This window comes from Phacochoerus africanus, chromosome 6, assembly GCF_016906955.1.
Source record: "Phacochoerus africanus isolate WHEZ1 chromosome 6, ROS_Pafr_v1, whole genome shotgun sequence".
In the NCBI taxonomy this organism is placed as follows: domain Eukaryota; kingdom Metazoa; phylum Chordata; class Mammalia; order Artiodactyla; family Suidae; genus Phacochoerus; species Phacochoerus africanus.
Genome location: NC_062549.1, coordinates 630,591 through 646,678, shown reverse-complemented (window position 1 = coordinate 646,678; position 16,088 = coordinate 630,591). Strand labels below are relative to the sequence as shown.

The 16,088-nt window shown below is 60.1% G+C and overlaps 3 protein-coding genes across 8 annotated transcripts; 2 read left to right on the top strand and 1 right to left on the bottom strand.

Annotated features, from left to right (window-relative positions):
* The first annotated feature begins 4,440 nt into the window (after positions 1-4,440).
* Positions 4,441-6,904, top strand: LOC125130127 (cytochrome c1, heme protein, mitochondrial). The gene is made up of 7 exons (XM_047785655.1): positions 4,441-4,608; positions 5,234-5,430; positions 5,513-5,639; positions 5,731-5,888; positions 5,982-6,142; positions 6,411-6,511; positions 6,601-6,904. Exons 1-7 carry the CDS (start codon positions 4,477-4,479, stop codon positions 6,703-6,705), a joined length of 981 nt encoding a protein of 326 aa, XP_047641611.1. The 5' UTR covers positions 4,441-4,476; the 3' UTR covers positions 6,706-6,904.
* An 836-nt stretch (positions 6,905-7,740) lies between these two features.
* Positions 7,741-12,796, bottom strand: SHARPIN (SHANK associated RH domain interactor). Of its 6 annotated transcripts, none has more exons than XM_047785642.1 (9): positions 12,187-12,796; positions 11,727-11,901; positions 8,998-9,126; positions 8,779-8,920; positions 8,603-8,693; positions 8,379-8,496; positions 8,182-8,300; positions 7,978-8,097; positions 7,741-7,882 (listed from the first exon to the last, which is right to left on the bottom strand). In XM_047785642.1, exons 1-9 carry the CDS (start codon positions 12,382-12,384, stop codon positions 7,814-7,816), a joined length of 1,161 nt encoding a protein of 386 aa, XP_047641598.1. In that variant the 5' UTR covers positions 12,385-12,796; the 3' UTR covers positions 7,741-7,813. The 6 variants fall into 6 exon arrangements, 5 of the variants coding, with proteins under 5 accessions (XP_047641598.1, XP_047641596.1, XP_047641597.1 ...); XM_047785640.1 differs by having other exon boundaries at positions 8,379-8,532; positions 12,187-12,794; XM_047785641.1 differs by having other exon boundaries at positions 8,379-8,532; positions 8,779-8,917; positions 12,187-12,794.
* Positions 12,797-13,036: 240 nt separating this feature from the next.
* On the top strand, positions 13,037-16,056 carry MAF1 (MAF1 homolog, negative regulator of RNA polymerase III). The gene is made up of 8 exons (XM_047785661.1): positions 13,037-13,365; positions 14,123-14,249; positions 14,350-14,478; positions 14,555-14,720; positions 14,841-14,962; positions 15,044-15,163; positions 15,305-15,442; positions 15,548-16,056. Exons 2-8 carry the CDS (start codon positions 14,167-14,169, stop codon positions 15,567-15,569), a joined length of 780 nt encoding a protein of 259 aa, XP_047641617.1. The 5' UTR covers positions 13,037-13,365; positions 14,123-14,166; the 3' UTR covers positions 15,570-16,056.
* Positions 16,057-16,088: the final 32 nt, after the last annotated feature.

Sequence of the window (16,088 nt, the reverse complement as noted above, 5' to 3'; positions counted from 1 at the left end):
GGGCTCAGTAAGCCTTTTTGTTTGTTTGTTTGTTTGTTATTTTGGCTTTTTGTTTTTTAGGGCCGTACCCATGGCATATGGAAAGTCCCAGGCTGGGGGTCCAATCGGAGCTGCAGCTGCCAGCCTACACCACAGCCACAGCAACGCGGGATCCAAGCCGCATATGCAATCTACACCACAGCTCACAGCGACGCCGGATCTTTAACTCACTGAGCAAGGTCAGGGATCGAACCTGTATCCTCATGGATCCTAGTCAGGTTCATTACTGCCGCACCACGACAGGATCTCCTCAGTCGGCCTTTTTTTATTTTTTTCATCATAGCTGGTTTTCAGCTAGCCACTTTTAACAGGACATAGGCAGCCACTTAAAACAAATCGTGGAAATACGTTCTATCCTGAAACATACAAAAGGGGACAAAAAGCTGTAAGATCATTGGTTTTGAGCCTACCCGTGCAGAATCCTGTACACGCAAGGGGTTTGTTGGGAAACAGGATTTCTGCCGTGAATTTCATTGCTGACACGAATGCAGTACATTCAAAACAGAAACTCTGAGGCTGTAAGAACGGAGATCAGCGGACAAGACGCGTGTCGAGCCCCAAAGGCTCTGCTCCGAGGGTGTCTGCTACCTGCTGGTCCTCAGCAGCCCTGCTCCCCGGTCGAAACCCTGATTTCGACAGAAGCACAGGCCGCCCCGCTGGACTGCAGCCAGTGGAAGACGGGAGCAGGTGCTTCGGGGTGATTGGCACGCACACCTCACGCAGGACGGCCCGGCTTCTCTCTCCTGCCCTGGGAATTGGAATGGGAGGCGCGCCTGCGAGGAGGAGGGGCTCCCGGACCTTCCAAAGCCATCCCTGCCAAACCGGCTTCATTTAGGAGAGAGAGGAACAGATTTCTACCATGTTTAAGCCGTGGTTTTTGGCGTTTTCTCACGCTCCGGTTAGGTTCACGAGAGGAAACGGGGCTGAGCCCAGCTCATCCAGGCACGCAGGCGGTTGCCAGCTGGGTGGGTTTAAAGCACGTGGGTATCGTGCTGAGAATCGGTGCCTGGTGTAAGGGCTCCCGGCCTTGCCGCTCGCCTCCCACACCCCGGAAGCGAAGCTCTGTGGGACGGGGGCTTGTCCACCGTGCTGCCTCTTTTCCAGCACAGAGCCGGGGACCTGACAACATACATATGTACTTTTCGAAAGAAAGAAGGAAAGAATCAGAAGGAGCCCTTCCAGAGGTCCAGGAAGGAGCTCCAGGGGGCAGACCTGTTGGCTTCCACAGGGGCTTGTGACGGGTGAGGCTGGGGAAGTCCCAAGCCAGGCGGGCCACCCTTGACCCACCTTAGGACTCAGCCGCCTCCCCCCAACCAGGCCCTCTGCAGACACCCTCCCACAGTTCCCCTGGGTGGCCCAGGTTCCCCCTGCCGGGGAAAGGGTCCTGCTTTTCTCGGCCCCTTTGCCAAGCTCCCCATTCCACCTGGGGCTTCAAGGCTGGGGGCTCCAGGCTGTTCTGGGCGCCCTGGTCTGGGACCTGCTCTGCAGATTCCAGCAGCCTGTACGCCCACACTTGGGCTCTGTCTCCCATTCAAGCCCCTCTTCTGAGGCCACATCTGGTTCCCCCACCTCCTGACTGCCAACGTCACCTCTAAGTCATCCCTCCCCAGTCTGAACCTCTCCCGCCCTGCATCTACCTCCTCCCCTGGTGCCTGCGCCAATCCCAGACCTGGGGTCCACCCGTTTCTCTTCAGAGGATGCCCGTTGCCTCCGGGATAAAATCAAAACTCCTTGGAGTTCCTTTGTGGCTCAGCAGGTTAAGGATCAGGCATCACCGAAGCAGCTCAGGTCGCTGCTGTGGCCGGGGTTCAATCCCTGGCCTGGAAGTTCCACATGCCGTGGGCATGGCCCGAAAAACCTTGAAGGCCCCTTTGTGGGAAATGGGTTGGGTTTTATCGAATGCTTTCTCCGCTGTCCACTGTAACGATCACGTTGTCCCTTTCCCTTTATTAATATTCTGTTGTATCGATTGACTCTTTTGCGTTGAGGGATGTTTACATTGACTGATATGACTTTACCTTCCTAGGATAAGTTCCGCCGGGAAAAAAGACGTACAGCATTTTGTAAGCATTGGGTTGAGTTTGCTAATGTTTTGTGGAGGATTTTTGCTAGGGACGGAACCTGTGACACAGCATCGACCAGCTACGGCAGTGACAACGTCAGCTCCTTAACCAGCTGTACCACCAGGGAACTCCTGACATTCTCTATTTGATGAGACATTATTCTCATGCTTTCCTTTAGTTGTTTAGATAGGATTGTTTCCTTAGCTCTTTGAACATATTTAAATAGTTACCCTTCCCCACGTGTAGTTCCTGTTGATTGCTTCTTTTCCCCCTATTTATTCTTATTTCTTTGCACGATTATTATTATTTATTTATTTTGCTGAAAACTAGACAATTTAAATGATACAATGTGGCAATTCTATATCTGCAGCTACAGAATCCAGGTTTTGTTACTGTTGCTTACTATGGAAATCCTATTAGTATCTTCAGAACTAATTCTGCCAAGTCTATTATTTGTCATGGGTAGCCACTGAAGTCTCTACCTGGTTAGCTTAGTGGTTAGTTAATGATTAGACAGAAATTTCCTTAAGTGCCTGGAACCAAGAAATCTCCCAGTCATTAAGTGGCTTTGTGTATATGTGGGACATACTTTCAGAATTCAGCCAGGCAGTTTACAGCTCTGCCCTAAATTTCACTACCACCCTGTGCACAACCTCAAGAACAGCCAGGAGTGAGCACTTGGGGCATTTTCAGGTCTTTCATGAGTATATGCACAGCCCTACTGATGTTTGTGACTGTCTATATTCCAGAAATAGGTAGAGCTTTTCAACGCCCCCGTGGACTTGTGGATTTGTGTTCCCCAGTTCTTCTTCTGCCTTTTTTTTTTTGTCTTTTTGCCATTTCTTGGGCCGCTCCCACGGCATATGGAGGTTCCCAGGCTAGGGGTCGAATCGGAGCTGTAGCCGCCAGCCTACGCCAGAGCCACAGCAACGCAGGATCCAAGCCGCGTCTGCGACCTACACCACAGCTCATGGCAACGCCGGATCGTTAACCCACTGAGCGAGGCCAGGGATCGAACCCGCAACCTCATGATTCCTAGTCGGATTCGTTAACCACTGCGCCACGACGGGAACTCCCTCTTCTGCTTTTTTTTTTTTTTTTTTTTTTCCCCCCACACTCATGGCATGCAGAAGTTCCTAGGCTGGGGATCAAACCCATAAGCCACCACAGCAGTAACCAGAGCTTTAGCAGTGACAAGACTGTGTCCTTAACCCACTAAGCCACTGGGGAACTCTCTTAATTCCTCCTTCATTCCTTCCCTCCCTCCCTTTCTTTCTTTCAACACACCTGCAGCATGTGGAAATTCCCAGGCTAGGGGTTGAATAGGAACTCTGAGCTGCAGCTGCCAGCCTATGTCACAGCCACAGCAACCCTGGATCCCAGCAGCATCTGTGACTTACACTGCAGCTTGTGGCAACACCAGATCCTTAACCCACTGAGTGAGGCAAGGGATTGAACTCATGGATACTAGTCAGGTTTGTTACTGCTGAGCCACAACAGGAAGTCCCCTAGTTCTTCCTTAGAAGTGTTTTTTTTTTTTTTTTTTTTTGCGGGGGGGGGGGAAGCCCCCACCTGCGGCATCTGGAGGTTCACAGGCTAGGGATCAAATCAGAACTACAGCTGCTGGCCTATGCCACAGCCACAGCAACACAGGATCCAAGCCTCATCTGTGAGCTACACCATAGCTTCACAGCAACACTGGATTCCCCACCCAGTGAACAAGGCCAGGGATGGAATCCTCATTCTCATGGATACCAGTAGGATTCATTTCTGCTGAACCACAGTGGGAACTCCCGTTTGCTTTTGGGTGTATCCTTTTTTGTCGCTGATGTTTTTGGTGAGCCATTTTTGGCTAACTCCAGCTGTTATCCATCGCCTCGGGCAGTTTGAAATTACACTTGTCTGTAATCGCCTCCAACAAATAGCCTCAAGGAATAGGCTAATAGCCAGGGGCAAAAGCCGAGACAGCTTGACTGGGGCCTTCCAGAAGATCCTGAAACCGGTTAAATAACGACAATTCTTTGCAGTGAGAGTGTTCAGCCACCGCGCCAAATTTTACTGCAGGACCAAAGCCTGCGATGGCTTCGAAGATTCGGTGGATTCCGGATTGGGGGCCTTGGGGGGAGCAGCCTGTGAGACCACGGGCAGGACTAGGAAACCAGGGTCCTTGGGCGTTGTCACGGTAACAGGGAAACGCGACACTGGTTTCCACGACAACAGGAGAAGCGCCGCGAGGTGGTGGGCTGCCCCGCCAGGCAGAGCCCCGCCCCGCCCCGCGCCGCCCCGCCCCGCGCTCCTCGGCTCTCGCGAGGCTTAGGCGGTTTCGGCGCCGCAGAGGGCGACGGGAGCGGCGGCCGCGCCGCAGAGGGCCAAGATGTCGGCGGCAGCGGCGGCTTCCCTTCGCGGGGCGGTGCTGGGCCCGCGGGGTGCGGGGCTGCCGGGCGCGCGGGCGCGGGGTCTACTATGCGGCCCGCGGCCCGGGCAACTCCCACTGCGGACACCTCAGGTGAGCGCTGGCCCTGACGGCCGCCGCGCGCCCCGCAGCCCCGTGAAGGTCACCGCGGGGAGCCTCCCGGCGCGGGCCAGGCGGCGGAGGAGCGGCCTCTGCACCTGGCCCCCGCCCTGCCGGGCCCTCGCTGTCTGCAGACCCTGGGCGCTTGGGAGCAGGGTCGGCAACCACCCCTCCGAGCAGCGCCGGTGCCTGGTGCCGCGCGTGGGACGGCGGGGCGGGCTTGCCGCCGGCTCGGTGATGGGGCTTCCCCCGGGGGGCGCGCCGGGCCTTCTCCGGTCCCGGCCTTCCAGACTGGGCCCGCGTCCTGAAGTGACCTCAGCCTGACCTCGGCCATCTGCTTGTGACCTTGGCCTGCCCCAGCACCCTTGCTCACTGTAGCCCGATTCCCGGCCCAGGATCCAAGAACGCGCGCCTCACATCCCCTTCTCAGGACCGAGTCACGGTCGAGGGGTCAGCAGCGGGGTGGGTGGGTAGGGCAGTGGCGCAGGATGCGCGTTTGAAGTTCCGCGGGAGGTGGCCAGTGCTGAGTTGGATGAGCTGGCAGAGGTGGGCGTTGAGGGTAGGATCCCCAGGCAGGGCCGGGTGGTGTTCTGGCAGGCGCTGAGCGGGGCTCTTGCAGGCATTATCCTTGTCGTCGAAGTCTGGCCTGTCCCGGGGGCGGAAAGTGATTCTGTCCGCGTTGGGCATGCTGGCGGCAGGGGGTGCAGGGCTGGCCGTGGCTCTGCATTCGGCCGTGAGTGCCACTGACCTGGAGCTGCACGCCCCCGGCTATCCGTGGTCTCACCGCGGCCTCCTCTCATCCCTGGACCACACCAGGTGTGTGGCTGGCTTGGGGGGGGTCTGGGTGGAGTGGGTGGGGTGGAATCCTGGATGCTCCTAACCTGTTCCCTCTTTTCAGCATCCGGAGGGGTTTCCAGGTATACAAGCAGGTGTGCTCCTCCTGCCACAGCATGGACTACGTGGCCTATCGCCACCTGGTGGGCGTGTGCTACACCGAGGAGGAAGCTAAGGCCCTGGCTGAGGAGGTGGGGACCTGGGGGTGTGGAGGACCCAAGGGTTGGGGCTCCTGCTGTGCTGGGCAGCAGGCTTGCTCATGATGGGGCTTCTCGGTGGCAGGTGGAGGTTCAAGATGGCCCCAACGAGGATGGGGAGATGTTCATGCGGCCAGGAAAGCTGTCTGACTATTTCCCCAAACCGTACCCCAACCCCGAGGCTGCTCGAGCGGCCAACAACGGAGCACTGCCCCCTGACCTCAGCTACATCGTGCGAGCTAGGTACCTGAGCTGCCCGCAGCGTGGTGTGTGGCGGTGGGGGGCGGGGGGGTGCACCTCCTGCCAGGGGCTGAGGAGACCCTGCTCTGGCCCCAGGCACGGTGGTGAGGACTACGTCTTCTCCCTGCTCACTGGCTACTGTGAGCCGCCCACTGGAGTGTCGCTGCGAGAAGGCCTCTACTTCAACCCCTACTTTCCTGGCCAGGCCATAGGCATGGCCCCGCCCATCTACAACGAAGTCTTGGAGTTTGACGATGGTGAGGCCCCCACCCTGGGGATGGGCAAGCTGGGTCCTACTTTCCCTGCTGCCAGAGGTGCTTCCCCTGTGTTCTTGGGCCCAAAGGGTCCTGCACCATCCTTGCCTGGGGCACTGTCTGTCAGAGGAGGCTCACAGGTGGCTTCTGGCCTTCTACATGCTGGGCGAGGTGGGGAAGCTGTGGGCTCCTGAACCTCTCTCTGTTCCGTGGAGGAAGATGCTGTGAAAGCTGCCTCAGGGGCAGCCCTCACCACTTGTCCTTCACCCAGGCACCCCAGCTACCATGTCCCAGGTAGCCAAGGACGTGTGTACCTTCCTGCGCTGGGCATCTGAACCCGAACACGACCATCGCAAACGCATGGGGCTCAAGGTGAAAGGGGTGGACCGAGGGCACAGAGGGCCTGGCAGAGGGGCTGGGGTCCTTCCTGCCTCCCTCCTCTGAGCCTCCTTCCTCTCTAGATGCTGATGATGATGGGCTTGCTTTTGCCCCTCGTCTACGCCATGAAGCGGCATAAGTGGTCAGTCCTCAAGAGCCGGAAACTGGCCTATCGACCGCCCAAGTGACCCTGCCTGCTGTGTGCTTGCTGTCCTGCCTGACGGCGTCGGGTCCTCAGGCCGAGGAGCCACCTTGGACCTGTGCAGGTCTCGGCTGGCCCTCTTGGCCAAGCCCCTCTTCCTCTGGGACAAGAGGGAAAGGGGCACGGAAGGTTCTAGCTCCAGATGGTTCGGCACTCATCGTGGAAATAAATTAAGTTTCTCAACATACACGTGTGAGCTGTTGTGTGATAGGTCTGCCGGGAATCCTGGGACTGGGACCTTGCCCTCCGAGCTCCCAGGGGCGTCCTGTGCAGTGTGGCCAGCACTGAGCTGCAGAGACTGCTGCTGGGAGTCCCATCGGCACTGAATGTGCGGAAGTGGAGAACCAGTTGAAGTGGCAGCGTCCGTTGGAATGGAGAGGGCCCGCTCACAGCGGTCCGGGGGCCTGCTGGAGTAACCAGCCAACGTCACTGTGTCAAACCACTTGGCCTTCATCTTGAGGGAAGCAGGGAGTCCCTTGGTGACATTTCAGCAGGGGAGAGGCCTGGCCTCAGGTGGGAGCTGCTTCTGGGGCAAGCGGGCAGGCAGGGCTGGCGGGTGGCGGCTGGACGAGGAGCAAGCTGAGGGAGGCAGACTAAGGCCGCCTGGAATGGGCAGCTGGGGTGGGTCCAGGCCACAGAGCCAGGCAGTGGTGGAAGTGTTTTCGTAGCAGTAGCCCTGGGGCCCTGGCTCAGGACTCTTAACTTGAGCTTCTCCTGTCCCCTGGGGGGGGGGGCATGAAAGGGGCCACCTGGAGGGAAGCCTAGAGAAGTGGGGGCTGGAGTGGGGAAGGCAGGAGCTGAGCAGGAGGCAGGAGGTGGGCTGGCAGGAGCTGGGGACCCCAAGGGACAGGTGCAGGCTGAAAAGGAAGGGCTGTCAGCAGAAGGCCAATGGCCAGGGAGCGGATGGCTCCCAGGACCCCAGGGACTTGGGGTCCAGGTGTGCTCTTGAGGAGCCCCCTCCCCTGCTCTCCATCCCCCCCAGCAGCTTGGTCTCCACAAAGGCGCAGTGAAGGGGCGCCCAGCCAGCTCAGCAGTGCCTTTAATGACTCCAGCTCACAGCCTCCTCCCCTACTCGTGGCCGTCCCAGCACGCAGTCAGGACAGGTTCCCGGAGAGGTTCAGAAGAGGGTCCAGGGACCTCGGGCCGTCCTCTCGCCTTGGGACCTGGGGGCCGGGAGATGGGTCACTCTGCTGGCTCTTCACCCTGCCCCCATGCCCGCCCCGCACCCCAGCCCCCAGCCCCGCCTCTGCCTTGGTACCTGCTGGGTGGAGGCTGTGGGAAGGGTGTCCCAAGCCCAGGGCCTCTGGGTGGAACACATCTCACAGCCGGGTCGGCTCGGGGCGTTGATGAAGGTGCAGGAAGGGCAGGACCAGCCGGGCTGGGGAGGTGAGGAGTTGCTGCTGACCCTGCCCTGTCAGTGCCCACTGCTGCCTGGGCCCACCCTGCCCGGGCCCCTGCCCACCTGAAGGGGGGTGGGGAGGCTGGAGCTGGCAGGCTGAGGGGCTCGGGGCAGCCCCAAGGACTGAGGAAACAGGCGGCCTAGGTCCCCCTCCATCTTATGGGGGCGCTGAGGATTGCGTCCTGCGGTGGAGAGGGTGAGGCTCAGGACCACGCCAGGCTGTACCCCACTTCCTCATCTTGCCCCAACCAAGGACTAACCTGGGGCTTCTCGGGGGGCTGAGAGCAGGTAGAGAAAGGCCGGGTCCCCGTCCCTCTGGACCCCATAGGAAGCGAGGCTGCACTCAGGGGCACACAGGCACCTCCCAATGACCCAGCGCTGCACGGCCGGAGGGAAGCCAAACTCTGAGAAGACCTGGGGCAGAGTGGCAGCGTGTCACCCAGCACCCCCGCCCCCAGCAGGGCTCCCCAGACCCCACGCTCACCTGCTCCTGGAGGGCCCTGACGGTGCAGTGGGGGTGGACCTGCAGTGACACATGGGCAGAGGATGCAGCGTCTTCAACCGTGACCTGTAGCCTGGGCCGAGATGCAGGTCGAGGTTAAGGATGGGGGACCCGAGAGGGCCGTGAGGACAGGGTGAGGAGGAGGTCCCGGGCCTTACCTGACGGGGCCAGGCGAGAAGCAGGCCTCCTGCAGCTGGATCCTGAGGGCCGCGTGGTGCTGGGCCAGGGTGGCGGCTGCCTCGGCTGCCCGCTTCTCATCCCCACTTTCTATGGCCTGAGCCAGGCGCCCTGCCAGCTCTTCTGCAAGGGGAGAGGGGGAGCCATCACAGCCCCCCGTGGGCTGCTCCCCCCAACCCCCTCCAGCCACCTGCCTTTACCTTTCTCCAACAAGTCTCCAGGGCTCCAGGGAAGATGCACCTTGGGTTGGGGGGCCTTGGGTGTGGGCACCTCAAGGGGACTGGGCGGGGAAACAGGGCACGTATCTGGGCCTAGGGCTGGGGGCAAGCCTAGGAGGGAAGACGTGGGGTGGCTGGTGGTCTCCGGAGATCTAGTGGCCAGCTGAGTACTCACCCAGGCCTCTGCTCTGACCTCAGCCTCCCAGGACTCTCGTCTCCTCCCTCCCCTCAGCCTATGCCAGGGCTCTGCCTTGGCCCTCGCAAACCCCAGAGGTCCCTGCAGACCCGGCTCAGAGTGGCATTTGGCCTCTCCTTGGGCTCTGGAGTCCTTCTGGTCCCTTCTGCGGCCCAGTTCCGCCCCCCCCCCCCACGCCCCTCCTCTACAGAGGCCAGGCCGCTTCTCTCAGCCAGCCAGGATGCTCCTTTGGCCTCGCAGCACAACCAAAGCAGGTCCTCAGAAGGAGCCTGCCCCTCCTGCTCACCAGGAGCCCAGAGTGAGGGGGGCTCCCCCTGGTGTCTCTCTGGGCTCTACCATCAGCATGAAACACCCCAGGCTGCTGTCATTCCAAACAAAACCTCTCCAGCTGGTGCCCGTCCCGGGCATATGCTGCAGTCTCTGCTCAGGAGCACCCAGCTCCAGGCCTGGTGAATGTGTGTGGCTGCCTCTCCTCTAGGAATGTAAGCTCCAAGAGAACAGGAATTTAGAGTTTGCTTCAGGAAACCAAAAAGAGAACAAAAAGACAACTTACAGAAGGGGAAAAAATAGTTCCAAACGATGCCACGGACAAGGGCTTAATCTCCAGAATATGTAAGCAACTTATACAACCCAACAGCAAAAAAGCCAATCAACCAATGGAAAAATGGGCAAAAGACCTGAACAGACTGTTTTCCAAGGAAGACATGCAAATGGCCAGCAAACACATGAAAACACGCTCAACATGGCTGATTATAAGAGAAATGCAAATCAAAACTACCATGAGATCCCACCTCACACCAGTCTGAATCGCCATCATTAATAAGTCCACAGATAACAAGTGCTGGGGGGGCTGTGGAGAAAAGGGAACCCTCCTGCACTGGTGGTGGGAATGTAAACTGGTACAGCCACTATGGAGAACAGTTTGGAGATACCTGAGAAATCTATACATAGAACTTCCATATGACCCCGCAATCCCACTCTTAGGCATCTATCCTGACAAAACTCTACTTACAAGAGACACATGCACCCGCATGTTCATTGCAGCACTATTCACAATAGCCAGGACATGGAAACAACCCAAATGTCCATCAACAGAGGATTAGATTAGGAAGATGTGGTATATACACACAATGGAATACTACTCAGCCATAAAAAAGAAAGACCTAATGCCATTTGCAGCAACATGGATGGAACTAGAGACTCTCATACTGAGTGAAATGAGTCAGAAAGACAAAGACAAATACCATATGATATCACTTACAACTGGAATCTAATATCCAGCACAAATGAACATCTCCACAGAAAAGAAAATCATGCACTTGGAGAATAGACTTGTGGCTGCCTGACGGGAGGGGGAGGGAGTGGGAGGGATCGGGAGCTTGAGGTTATCAGACACAACTTAGAAGAGATTTACAAGGAGATCCTGCTAAATAGCATTGAGAACTTTGTCTAGATACTCATGTTGCAACAGAACAAAGGGTGGGGGAAAAAAATGTATGCATGTAAGAGAACTTGATCCCCATGCTATACAGCGGGGGGAAAAAAGAAAAGAAAAGAGAAAAAAGTTTGCTTCAAAAAAGAAAAAAAATTTTAAAAAGAAAAAAATTTAAAAAAGAAAGAAAAAATAAAGTTTGCTTCATACTTGATCTCTGAGGCCTTAAAAGAGTGCTTAGTGGTGCTGAATACACGCCTGGTGAGTGAACGAGTGAATGAATGAAAGAAAAAGGCCCTTCTCCCTCCGCGGGTGATGTTGTCTCGACCTCACTTCCCCTCAACGTGTGCTCTTCTTCCCTTCCCACCCTCGCACAGCTCTTCTGATGCATCTGTGGACTCTCCCTGACGCACCGTGTGCCTGCCGACCGCTTCTTGTCGCATTTTGCTCTCTCTTAGTGACCTTGGTTTGACCTTTTCTACCCCTAGCCTCTACCTCTTCCAAGCCTGGGCTCCAGCCCAGATCCACCTCCCTCCCTTCCCTCCCGTCTGTTCCAGAACTTGACACCTCCAGGCCCTCCAGACAGGCCCTCTAGCTACAAGCTCCAGTAGCTTGTCCTCGCAGCTTCCTGGCTCAACCACTAACTCTATCTTTTAAACCTCCATGAAACCCAGCCCGTCCGTTTCCTAAGCATCGCTGGAAACATGCTCCTTCTCTCCAGCCCTACCTGTTGGCACTCACATGCATTCAGACCTCACCCAGTCTTAGGTAGCTCGAATCACGGCTGTCACTCTACTGCTGAATAGCTTCCCATTGCTTCTGATAGAGTCTAGCTCCTCACCCAGGTCCCGAGGGCCCGCCTGCTCTGCCCTCTGCACTTGCCTGGGACCCCAAGCGCCAGCGCTTTACTTTTTCCCTCCTGGGTATCTCCCCAGAACCTCAGCAGTGGGTAAGGCGTGTCCAGCTTTCCCACTAAGCACTAAGTCCCCTACCCAGGCCTGGGGGACGGGGCTACTGCGATTTTCTCCTAGCACTGACACAGTCTCTGGCCAATCAAATGAATCTTCGATTCAGGGCACTGACCATTCTGTCCTTCCATGGTGGCACTGCGGACCAGGGCTGCCCACCGCTGAGCTTCCTGCGGATCCGTGAAGTGCAGGCCAAGGGTCCCAGGCCCTCCTGGTGGAGGCTGCAGCTCATGCTGGCTGGGGCCTCGGACGGTGTAGTAAACTGACTCCAAGGGCCACTCCAAACCTACCTGAGGAGGGGGAGAGTCCGGGCTCAGTGCCTCGCCCCCAGCGCACACTGCAAGATGATCAAAAGAACACGAGGTAACGTGTGTAGACCACTGACACTGTCCCAAGTCCTTTACTCGTATTATCTTATGAAACCTCCGCAGCCGTCCTACGAAGGGAGGTACCAGCGTTACCTCCAGGCTACGGGCGAGTCAACAGAAGCAAGGAAAAAAACCGCTCCCGGGCGCTGCTGGCGAACGGCGGGACCTGGCCCCCGGCACCGCGGCGCCCCGGCTGCCCCCACTCACCGCCCCGTGTCCCGCGCCCAGCAGCTCCAGCCGGAAGCGCCCCGGTCGCTCGGGGTCCGCGCTCAGCTGCAGCCTCCGCAGCTGTGCCTCGGCGTCCGGCCCCGCGCCCAGCGGCCTCACCGCGGCGTGCACGGCCAAGAGCACCGCCGGCGAGCCCGGGTCCGAGGAGGCGGCCGCGCCGCCCGCTGGAGGCGCCATCTCCGGTCCGACCTCGGCCCGGCCCCCTGAGCCCGCTTCCGTGGCCTCGGGGAGCTGAGCGCCTCCGCCGGCCGGAAACTGGAGCCGCGAGCCTGGGGTTCCGGGCGCCGCCAAAGCGTCGGAGCCCGACCCGCCCGCTTCGCCCAGGAAGGACACGACCGAGGGTCTCCGGACTCGGGAGGGCGAGACTGGGCCTGGAGGCCCGTACCCGGGGCAAAGTGTCAAGGATGAAAACACTGGCCACGACTGGAAGGCCCCAAAGGGTCGGGCGGGGGCTGCAGCACAGAGGTCCGCGTCTGGCTGGAGCCAGACACCGCTCCCAGGCCCTTTCTGGCCGACCTCCAGCCGCGGGCCCTGCCTCCCGGTCTTGCCCACACCTCACTAGTCCGCTAACTCCTCCTGGGAACCCCGGCAGCCACCTGGGGCGGAGCCGGCGGGGGCCGTGGCCAATGAGCGCCAGCGGGGAAGGCGTGTTCGCACGGCGGAGAGGATGACGGACAGGCGACACAGCCAGTAGGCGCATAAGACAGGACTGAGCGGCGGGTAAACCCCCGAATGGCTGTGCGAGCTCCCGATCCCGGCGGCTGGAGCGGGCCATTCAGAAGCGTGGGGCTGGACCTGGCGGACGCTTGTTGTTGTCCGGCCCGGGGAGGCAGAGGTCGTTCGCTCGCCTGCTCAGGCCTTCTGTGGCGGTCGGCGGGCAGGTCGGTCGCGATAGTCGGGCGCCGTACAGGGGCGTGGCTATGTCGCGGTGGCAGCCCGGATGGGCCGGCAGGGCCGGGAGTAACGGGACGTCGCCGCGGAGCTTCTTCCCCCGGATACAGTGCGGCCCGAGAGGAGGCCGCGGCGCCGCCCTCCGGTCCTGAGGAGCTCGCGCTGTCCGGGGCCCGCACCGCCTTCTCACCCGCACCGACGCCTATCGACCTGCCCTGTCTGGCCCGGTCCGACCCGGCCCAACCGGATTGAGCGCAGCGCAAGCAGGTAGGCGAACACCCCTGTGCCCGGCGCCGACTCGGCGGCTCCGGAACTACAGCCCCCAGCAGGCTTTGCGTTGGCGCGCGTGCGTGCGTCTCGAGGCGCACGGCTTCCTGGGATTTGTAGTTTGCGTGGCTAGACTGGGGTTCCCCTTAGACCCGGCCGACCCGGGAGCGCCCTAGCGGCCCCGCTGACAAGCCCTTGGGGGGCCGTGGGTCCTCCCTCTGCTCCCCGGCGTCCTTGGGGAGTGAAGCAGGAACTCATGGGTTTTTCTCTCCCCCTTTGCTAGAAGGCAACCTGTAGAGTAGGGAAGAGCGCCGCACCCAGGTGGCCCGCAGGGCCGAGCCCCTGGTCTCCTGGTTCCGAACCGGCTGCGGGTTCTTTACCTGGCTGAGGAGCTTGGCTGGGGGAGTCTCGTTCCTTCGCAGGCTCACAGTGCCCCCCTTGGTGGGCGGGGCTCTTCAGTTCGAATGGGGAGTCTTGGAGCAGAGACTAAACCAGCATCCCCAGGGTGCACAGGACCCCCCATTGGTCCCCCAGCCTGGCCCAAGAACTCCTGGGAAGTGCAGGAGGTGTGGCTGCGGTGGGCCTGGGCTTGCCAGTCTCAGTGAAAGGGCATCTGTCCCCTCCACCAGTGCTGAAGGCTTGGGAGCAGGCTGCAGGAGGGACCCAGCTTGTTTATGGTGGTGCCACTTAGTGGGAGGAGGGCCCGAAGGTGGAGCCTCAAGGGCCAGATACCCACAGACTGACCTTCCATCCCCAGGCAGCACGAGCCCCCCGAAGCACAGGACCCTCCGCTCCAAAGACATGAAGCTGTTGGAGAACTCCAGCTTCGAGGCCATCAACTCGCAGCTGACCGTGGAGACGGGAGATGCCCACATCATTGGCAGGTGAGGCCGGGGCCCGGGGCTGGCGTCGCAGAGCTCATGCCGCGCTGGCTCTGACCTGACCTGGGGGTGGCGTCCTCTATGGTCCCGCCTGCATCTCCAGGATCGAGAGCTACTCCTGTAAGATGGCGGGAGACGACAAGCACATGTTCAAGCAGTTCTGCCAGGAGGGCCAGCCGCACGTGCTGGAGGCCCTGTCCCCACCCCAGACCTCGGGCCTCAGCCCCAGCAGGTGAGAGGGGGCAGGGCCTGCCCACGGGGCACTGCGGCGTGCAGGACAGCGCCGGCTGACGCTTCTCTCCATGCAGACTGAGCAAGAGCCAGGGTGGCGAGGATGAGAGCCCCCTCAGTGACAAATGCAGCCGCAAGACCCTTTTCTACCTGATCACCACGCTCAATGAGTCTTTCCGGCCAGACTACGACTTCAGCGCCGCCCGGAGCCACGAGTTCAGCAGGGAGCCCAGCCTCAGCTGGGTGAGGGCCGGGTAGGGGAGGGACCCGCAGGCCCCCAGCCGTCCCGCGTGCCCTCCCCCACTGAGTGTGGCCCTGCCCAGTCCACACCTGCTCTCCCAGCCCCACCTGTGACCGTCGTAGGTGGTGAACGCGGTCAACTGCAGCCTGTTCTCGGCCGTGCGGGAGGACTTCAGGGCCCTGAAGCCACAGCTGTGGAACGCCGTGGATGAGGAGATCTGCTTGGCCGAGTGCGACATCTACAGGTGGGCTGGCATCCCTGCAGGTGGGCCCTGGGTCGGGGTGGCACTTGGGACCTCACGCCACGTCTCGCTCCGCACCCCCAGCTACAACCCAGACTTGGACTCAGACCCCTTCGGGGAAGACGGCAGCCTCTGGTCCTTCAACTACTTCTTCTACAACAAGCGGCTGAAACGCATTGTTTTCTTCAGCTGCCGCTCTATCAGGTCGGTCGGCACCTGTCACCTCCCTGCCCCCACCTGTGGTCTGGCCCAGCTTGGCTCCCCCCATTCCTGACTTGGCCCTCCCTGGGGTCAGCAGCAGGCTGGAGGGCGCGGGTCTTAAGACTGCTTCCCCTGCTCCCCCAGTGGGTCCACCTACACCCCCTCGGAGGCCGGCAATGAGCTGGACATGGAGCTCGGGGAGGAGGAGGAGGAGGAGGAGGAGGAGAGCGGCGGTGGAGGCAGCGAGGGCGGCCCCGAGGAGACCAGCACCATGGAGGACAGGTGTGTGGCGGCCGCGCTGCCCGCTCCCTGGGGCGGGCGGGGCCCCTCAGCCTGGCCCTGTGCTGTCGGCTCCCCGGAGCCCACCCTGCGCCCTTCTTTGCCCAGGGTCCCCGTGGTCTGTGTGTGAAGAGGAGGAACAGAGGCCCCAGCGTCACTCAGCTTCAGACCGTGCCTGGACCTGCCCACCCGAGGGGCCTCAGGGCCTCCACAGCCGCTGGCCAGGAGATCCGGGCGCTGCCACAGCACCAGCGCCACCCAAGGCCACGCCTGCCTAGCCCTTTGGCTTAGCCTGTGGATGTCCACTCACCCCCACAGACTTCAGCTGCCCACGCTGTGGCTGGACTGGACAGCACAGGGCCTGGTGGGAAGAGCCACTGCCCTGCCCAGATGAACTGACACAGGCAGGACAGCTGGACCACAGAGTTTATTTTTGTATTTTGTGCCCCTCAGGCTGAGGCCTGCACACTCCAGCCTCAAGGGCCGGAGACCACCCAGCAGTTGGTTCCTCGGGGTCAGCCGTCCACTTGTAGCCCCACCTCGCCCACTGGGCAGCGTGCACTGAGTGTCACTTTGCTGCAGCTGGTTTGTTTCCAATAAAACTTCCTGTGACTTAATGCGGACCTAGGCTCTTGGGGTGTGGGGGTGG